This window comes from Mus caroli, unplaced genomic scaffold (assembly GCF_978045245.1).
Source record: "Mus caroli unplaced genomic scaffold, Mus_caroli_1 scaffold_13, whole genome shotgun sequence".
Classification (NCBI taxonomy): Eukaryota; Metazoa; Chordata; class Mammalia; order Rodentia; family Muridae; genus Mus; species Mus caroli.
In genome coordinates this window covers 76,834,448-76,843,130 of record NW_028227268.1, presented here as the reverse complement: position 1 = coordinate 76,843,130, position 8,683 = coordinate 76,834,448, and the positions used below count along the sequence as shown (strand labels likewise).

Genomic DNA, 8,683 nt, shown 5'->3' with positions numbered 1-8,683 from the left:
GTGGGGGCTGCAAGGAATGGAATTACTAGAGAGTACTTTCTTCTACTAACAAAAAGTACGAAGAAGTATTCTCCTGACCTGACCAAGAAACCAGACAGCAGATCTTTCCCGGGAGAAGCGGGAGATGCGAAAGTGCGCATGTGCAACATCTTTAGGGCGGGAGTAGGACCTGCTATAGGACAGCCTTGGTAGCCAATGAGAGGCTCGCGTCAGAGGCTTCTTCCTGAGAAGGCAACCGGAACTTGTGCTTCCGCTGCGCTGAGGAAAAGTCACTACCGGAAGAGCAAGAAAGAGCTGAGGTGAGCGGGCGGCGGCGGTTGGCGACCGCAGCCTGAGTCTGTCTCTCCGCCCCCGCGGTTGCGCCTCTCCGGGCGTGGAGCGCCGAAGTCCGGCGCGGGACAGCCTGGGACGCCCGGGCTAGCCTTCCTCCCCGGTTCCTCCGCGGAGCCTCCCCGGGGCCTGAAGCAGGCGGCCGGCCGAAGGTACACCGAGTACCGCTCGCTCCAGACGACGAGCCAGACGGGAGGTTGGGAGGTCCGAGTTCTCGTCCCCACGCCACGGGCTTTTATAATGTCGTGGCCTTAGCCTGCCCTGTAGCCATTGGTAAAGTGACAGTAGCCGCCGGGGAGCGCAGGGGCTGGGGGAGGGGAGCGAGAGCCTGGGTCGGAGCCGGATTCATCCTGTACCAGACTTTCCGCGGGGACCCAGTCACGGGGACAAAGTGAGCCAAGTGTCTGAGCTTGCGACCTCCCCCCCCCCCCGCCCAAAAAAAAGCACCCACTAGACACTGGATTTTGTTAGTGTTAGCGAGTCACGACCTCCAGCGGCTTTGAAAAGTTCAGTTTGAACCGGTAATGGGCGGTTTCTGTAAGGTGGCCGGTTCTAACGCGGGATGCTCAAGTTATGGGGGTTTGCACTTGCGCCCGAAAAAACTAATGCGGATTCCCGTTGTACAATTCATCCCCTTTTGCACGTTGGGAATTGGCTTCTTGTCTCTATAGTCAAATTGGGAGTAGTCGTACCGTCACAAAGATTGGAGTGAGGATGCCGGTCGGTCACTTACTAAAAACCTTTGGGAAACTGCGGGTTTAGTGTGGGTGTGGCTAAGGGAAGCGCAGATCCCCAACTTCAAAAGCCTTCGGGGGATGAAATTTAGGCAGTGTGTTGACTTGATGTGGCTGCAAGTAGACTTTCGTGTTTTAGGTATATACGCCCTGAATTAGCTCAAACAGTTGGACAATCTGAAGAATTTGGGGTTGCTTCCCTCAGATTTAAGGTATTGGCAGTGTACAGAACCTGTATGTTACTGGCTCAGTGGCGTTATCTTGAATCTCAGATAAGTGTGAGAAAGCACTCAAGAATCTTCTCATTGTATAATGTACTTAAATTGGAAAAAGCAAAGGTTATTTTGACCATATATGTTGGGATTTAGGTTTTAAATTTATGTAGAAAAGATGTAAAAATGCTAATGTGTTAAGAAAACTGTACTGTACAATACTACTATACTGTAAGATGTGGCTTCCTTCAGAAACCTTGGAAAATATTTGAAGTATGAAATTTAACAACGGTGTTTTGTTGTTGTTGTTGTTTGTTTGTTTTTTTGAGACAGGATTTCTCTGCGTAGCCTTGGCTGTCCTGGGACTCACTCTGTAGACCAGGCTGGCCTCGAACTCAGAAATTCACCTGCCTCTGCCTCCCAAGTGCTGGGATCAAAGGCGTGCGCCACCACTGCCCAGCAACAACGGTGATTTTTGTCAAGATGTAAAGAGAGTTTTAAGTGTTTGGGTTTGGAAACCACTGTACAGTAAAAAGGAAAGTGAACGATATGAGATTAATAGATACCATATGTAGTTTGATTATGGGAAAGAATAATAAATAAGGCATATGACATTTGCATATAAATGTTCTTTCCCAGAGTAGGTTCCAACATATGCCTACCAAAAGGAGTCAGACGTGAAAAAAATAGTATATCATGTACCATATAAAAGCACCCTAAATACAGACCCTTTTTCCTTAGTTTTCAGAATATGTTTGTTCTTTGAGAATTTTATACACACACAAACACACATGTGTTTTGATCATACCCACTTCCACACTCCTCTGATACCTCACAGACCACTACCATATCTTACTCCCAATTTTATATATTTTTAAAATTTTTACTTAGTTTTTAAAGATGGATCTTTAGCACTGGCTGGCCCAGCCTCACTTGTAGTCCAAACTGGCCTTGAACTCAGAGCTATCGAGCTTCTCAGTCACAGGGACTACAGCGTGACCCATCATGACTACAGTGGGAACTATCATGCCCAGTTTAGGTCTTTTTTAAAAACTGTTTAAAAATAACAGTAAATAAAGTCCTCTGCCAAACTTGTGGTGGACTCTGCTGCTTGTTTTTCCACTTTGCATGCTTTACATTTGTCAGATTACCTAGAATATGTGAGTCCTTAATGCTAGCATCCTTTTCTAAACAAGTAGAACAGATCTTACTTCACGATCACACGAAGTCTGGCAGGCAGCAAGAGTGCTCTTTAACAGGTGAGAAAGACTTGAAGAGATTAAAAAATAGTAGGGTTTCTAAGTGATGCTGTTTTGTGTTCTCAGAATTTCCCTCATAGACAAAGTTTGCATATCTCCACTTGGGTGTATAGTTAGAGATATTAGACAACAAGGCTCTCACTTCTATTATCTTCACTTGCAATGAACATAACAATTCAGCATTTTTAAGTCTGATTCAGTTAAGCAACAAACTATCTGATAAAAACCTGCAGTCTTGGGTGAATACAGTTAAGAGCCAGGACACAGCAGGCCGTAGGACCAGAGCAGTATTGTGAAGAAGACATGGTACCTGGGAGTCAGTGACTAAGTAGTTAAATGGTGATGCAGTAAAAATGAACTTGCCATTGTCCACTGTGAGTTACAGAACCTGCCTTTACACTTGAATGTTAGAATCATAATTGTGGTGCTATCACAAAGTAGACAAAGGGCAAACCTTTTGGAAGGCAGAGTCTTTGGTGTGCAACTTTCTGTACCTTCCGTGCTCTTTCCCATTAGCCTAACAAGGAAGTTTTTTTGTTTTTTGTTCTTTTTTTCCCCCGTCAGATCTTCATAAAGCTTTGCTTTATTTTCTCTTTGCCAGGATCATCTGTCCCTATTGGGTGAAATTAGCACACCTGTTGTCTTAGGTGGTCAACACGTTCTCAATTTTCAAGGTGTATTTCCCATCAGGAAACTTGAAGATAATATGGTCTGAACCCACAGTGAACTTCTGAACATTGTAGTTGTGTTGATCAGGCTGCTCTGGTCTTAGGTTGGTACTTTTTTCTCTCATCAGTGAAGTTTCATGACACAGTGACAAATGTCACAAGACCCTCTCCCTCCCTCACACCCTGCCCTGCTCTTTTTTTTTTTTTTTTTTTTTCCTCCCAGTATATTTTGCCCGGTCTGTTTTTGAGAAATTGACAAGTCTTCCATGCTCTGGAAGGATTGTTTTGTTTTGTTTTTGTCATTACTGTTATTGTGGGTGCCTGTCTTCCACTGAAATGTGGCCTACATCTGAAGATTTTTCCTGCATGCCCCAGTAGATACCGAGCTAATGTGGGCTGCCCCAGCTTCCATTTCCCTCAGACATTCTCTATAGAGGAAAAAGATGTAGCTTTTGTTTTATTAACTGCTGTTGAAAACCCTGAGGAAATAAAGGAAAATACATGGATGTTAACATAATATTTAATTAGAACATAATTGATAGCTATTCACTGCTATAAATGTTAATTTTAAAATCTAAGATCTAAGATCATCTTGTCTTGGACCCTGTACTGTCAGAAAAAGGAAGAACATATTCTGAAGTCACTAATTGGGGGCAGCAGGGGAAAGGTGGTATTCATGATTCTGTTCTGAATCGTGTTCTGTTTCTTTAGGTTCTTGATTGTCTACAATGGGTGAACCACAGCAAGTGAGTGCACTTCCACCGCCTCCAATGCAGTACATCAAGGAATATACAGATGAAAATATTCAGGAAGGCTTGGCTCCCAAGCCTCCTCCTCCAATTAAAGACAGCTACATGATGTTTGGCAACCAGTTCCAATGTGATGATCTTATCATTCGCCCTTTAGAAAGTCAGGGCATTGAACGGCTTCATCCTATGCAATTTGATCATAAGAAAGAGCTGAGAAAACTCAATATGTCTATACTGATTAATTTCTTAGACCTTTTAGACATCTTAATAAGAAGTCCTGGGAGTATAAAACGGGAAGAAAAGCTAGAAGATCTTAAGCTACTTTTTGTACATGTACATCATCTTATAAATGAATATCGACCCCACCAAGCAAGAGAGACTTTGAGAGTCATGATGGAGGTCCAGAAACGCCAGCGCCTTGAAACAGCTGAGAGGTTTCAGAAACATCTGGAACGAGTCATTGAAATGATTCAGAATTGCTTGGCTTCTTTGCCCGATGATTTGCCCCATTCAGAAGCAGGGATGAGAGTTAAAGCTGAGCCGATGGATACTGATGATAACAGCAATTGTCCTGGACAGAATGAACAACAAAGAGAAAGTTCAGGTCACAGAAGGGACCAGATTATAGAAAAAGATGCTGCCTTATGTGTGCTAATTGATGAAATGAATGAAAGGCCATGAAGAATATTCCTTTTTTTCCTTTAGTAAGTAGCATCATATATTAGTTTATTTTCTCTCAGTCTTAAGAGGTATAACTAAAGATACTAAGAGACTTTTTTTCAATTGAAATGCTGTAGGTGGTAATTTAACACTAAACATAGGCCAGCAAGTACATTTGAGTAATTGCCATAAAAAAGCTGAATGTTTGCTTTTGTTTGGGATAGTCCTATTTTTTGGAGTTGGAATAAAAACTTGAAGTAATAACAAATTGTCATTCTTGGAAAAAAAGTTAATTTGCTTCAAGACTAATAAAGGGCATCAAGTGTACATGTGAAGTTATAAAATGTTTAGATTTATTCCAAAATAAATAGAAAGTTTATTTTTCTGATTACTGTTCCAGCAAACTCAGTATCGCAGCTTTTCTCCTCCTTATTCTCCATAGACTATTTGCTAGGGACTCTTCTTTGCCCCAGTCAGGTAATGATGTGGTTATGGTCCAATTGTATGAGAAATGTACATACTTCACCTTCACAGATGGATACAGGCTTCCCCAAAAGATACCTCTATTGAGTAGCTATTCTTCAGTCTCAACATAGCTTCTTTTCTGGTTTGTGTTTGCTAAGACTGTGTCCTAGTCTCTTAGCCATCATACCATCCTCAGAAGAGTCTTGCTTCCAAAGTAGCCTAATCAGAATACCTTGTCCAGTTTATATCCTTTTCAAACACATGTATATGTTGGTAGCACAGTTCTAATCACAAAGCTATTTATCCACAACTCAATCCATCTTTAGTCATTACAGATGAGGAAGTAGAGGTTCAGAGAAGTTGACTTAACCAACTAATAAGTGGCAGAATCAAGTTAGAAAATAGGTATTCAGTTTCATAGCCAAAGTACTGAACTTCGTTCTCTGTCCTCTAGTTTGTCATACTGGAAATCATAACTAGAGCTACTCCAGTTTTCTAATCCTGAAATCCACCCTTGTAAATACCTCATGACACTAGACTCAAGAGGATACATTTGTTGATTGGAAGAATGACTTCTCTTTAAACATACTCAGGAGGCAGGGTTTGTTGGTTAAGACTTCCATATCTTAAGATGGTGCTTGTAATTCTACCTAAAAACCCTTCTTAGTAGGGTTTTAGTTCCTAACTAAGACTCATATGAATTAAAACTTAACATTTATGGTTTGGTTGGGCCAGAGTCTATGTGGGATAAGAAATTGGCAAAGATTTTTTTTTGTTTTGCCCCCTTCCTCCTCTTTTGGTTCCTTATCATCTCCATCTGGTGGTAAACTTACTGTACAGCCATTTAATAGGCATTGAAAGGTATACAATTTCTGTTTCATAATACTCATCTATGGCTTGACAGCAGTCATAGACAATAGGTAAATGAAAGCACTGCTCTAATCCAACTCTCATATATGAACAATTGGAATAAAATATAGACACTGAAAATTGAAACTCAATTATTCAAGAATTTTGTGAGATATTTTGAGTTTTGGGGCTACCTAAATGTAAATTTCTACACTCTGGGAGTTGAAAATCAGATAACGGAGTAGATTTGGCTGATGGCCTACATGGTTTAATTTAAATCCTGAAACATCACTGAGATACTAATGTAGGGCCAGTAGGTAAGGGTGCTTGCTTAGAAATCATGATTGAAGGAAAGAATGGACTCTGAGAGTTACAGTGAATACACTACAGAAATAAAAACAAAATCTCCATAGAATTGTTTTAAGGATTGAAAGAGATAACAGCTAAAATTCTTACCACTTGTTAAAAGTTTTACTTATTTTTGGCATTTGTAGCCCTGGCTGGCATGAAACTATATAGACCAATCTGGCCTCAATTCGAATCCTGCTGCCTCAGCTGCAGTGTTGGAGTTCTAGGCAGGTGTCACCACACTCAGCTTCTGGTTTTATTTTTCATTTGCAAGTAACTGGGAACAATTATGGGGCTCTGTGTGATGTTTCTATGCAAGTATACTCCACTGAGTTTTAACTTTAGCAGACCATTGACATTGAGCATTACAATTTTAATAACTGGCTTCATATTGTAATGTGATGCTGCTGTCAATAAGTGGCAGTCTTGCTTAAGTGTGTGGTAATATAGCCAGTTGCACAGAGGACTGACTGAAATGAAACCCAGAGGCACTGCTTATGAACTGCTCACTCCACCTCTTTTAGAACTGAATTAGGCTTCACTTATCTGGTTGGTACCTGTTAAATCAGGGATGGCTGTTAAAACACACCTATAATGCAACTGGAAATGGTGCCTAACACCTGGAATCTCAGCATTCTGAAGCATGTAATCGGGGAGCTCTCAAGGCTAAAGTGGGCTACCTTGAAAGACATATTAAAAAGCAAAGGACAACACGACAGAAAAGCTACCTTCAACAAGTAAAGCAACCTTGAGTCTTAGAATTTGGGCTCTACTATTAGCTGGGTAGCTTTGATTTGGTTTATTAATATCCATGGATGCTCATTTTCATTAACCCAGGCAGTTACAGTAGTCACCCCAGAGTAATCCTGTCAGTGAAAGACAACCACCTTAACTCCTTCTGAAACTCATTCAGCCCCAAACAGTATATTCAGGCTCTAGGCTAACTAGTCATATGCTAAGAAATATCTGATCTGAGATGTTTTGTGGGTGCCCCAGAGTCTAGGTGGTGCTTGAGCTTGGGGCCTTAAGGCATTACTCCTTTTGGGAATAGGGGACAAAAGAAAAGGTATAGGCAGCAAGTAACAAAACATGGACAACCTTCTAATGCATTTGAAGATTTGGGGAAAGTGGGCAGATTCTTAGGAAATTATCAGCCCTGATAAGAAACTCCAAGGATACTGCAATCGGGGTCCTGGAGGTGGGGACAACATTTGGGATGTAAATAAATAAAATAATAAAAACAAAAAAGAAAACAACTAGAAGTGGAAGTGGAGCTCTCACTAAGAATGTTTGAAGTTCAAATAGCTTCTGTGGCAAGTAAGCCTGATAAACGTTGCCCACCGCACACGTGCTTGTGCACACACACAGAGTAAAAAGTTTAATCTTTTGCAACTCTGTCAATGAATAGACAAGCAAAACATTTCCTAAGTCTTATAAAGTTAGTATAAGCAAAATATTAAACTGAAACCTGTAATAATTTTTTAAAAAAGGTTTTTTATGGCCAATTTGCACTTACTTCAAGAATGTGGGATAGTAAAATAATATAACATGCTACATAATGGGTTTAGGAATAAAAATCACTTTCTCAATAGGTGTAAAATTTGTGAGAATTAGGATCCATTCATAAAAAAGAAAAACAACTCTTTAGCAAGAATAGAAGGGAATTTCCTTAAACAGCAGGTCTTAAAAAAAAAAATCAACCAAGGATGCCTACTATCAAAGCTTCAAGTATGTACTAGATTCCCTAACCAGCAAAGCACAAAAAATAAAATATTGAAAAGGAAGAAACTAAGAGATCACCGCTGAACAGAAAATAACCCTCAGCATAAATAATTTCATAAAATCTAAAGATATGGATTAGTAAACAGCTACGAGTAGTTACACCAAAATAAAAAAATGTAAACGTGATACTATGTAAAATAGCTTCAATAATATGGAAGGCCTAGAAAAAAAATCTAGAAACAATTGAATATTATACAGAATACATTTTATTAACACAATATTTTTAAAAGCCTAAATAGAAATAGAAACAAAATGTGTTTGTAAATTGTAAAGAGGCCAAATTTATCCTGAATTCATTTGTAGCTTCAATGCAAGTTAATAGTTTTCTACCATATTCTAAAACTTGATAAACTGGTTCTACAGTTCATAGGTTTTGTTAAAAGAACCCAGAGAGCCATACTGCCCTTGAAAGAGAATAAGGGAAAGGATTTCCGCTGCATGATTATCAGTATTTATCATGCTACTGTAAAGCAAAATGTTGCAGAAAATAGGCAGAAAAATAGGCAGATAAACAATAGGAACACTACTGAAAGCCAGGAAATTTATGTATATCATTTTGAAACATCAGAGAGATGACATTACAAAGGGAAAATGCTGGAATTTTCAGTAGGTGGAGTTAGAATAAAG

At 40.0% G+C, this 8,683-nt stretch overlaps 1 protein-coding gene across 4 annotated transcripts; it reads left to right on the top strand.

Moving 5' to 3' along the window:
- Positions 1–224: 224 nt before the first annotated feature.
- Med7 (mediator complex subunit 7) lies at positions 225–8,117 on the top strand. 4 transcript variants are annotated; one of them, XM_021176899.3, is made up of 3 exons: positions 246–299; positions 3,137–3,307; positions 3,915–8,117. In XM_021176899.3, exon 3 carries the CDS (start codon positions 3,932–3,934, stop codon positions 4,631–4,633), a length of 702 nt encoding a protein of 233 aa, XP_021032558.1. In that variant the 5' UTR covers positions 246–299; positions 3,137–3,307; positions 3,915–3,931; the 3' UTR covers positions 4,634–8,117. The 4 variants fall into 4 exon arrangements, with proteins under 4 accessions (XP_021032560.1, XP_021032559.1, XP_021032558.1 ...); XM_021176898.3 differs by having other exon boundaries at positions 246–482; XM_021176901.3 differs by lacking the exon at positions 3,137–3,307 and having other exon boundaries at positions 225–299.
- The last annotated feature ends 566 nt before the right edge of the window (positions 8,118–8,683 follow it).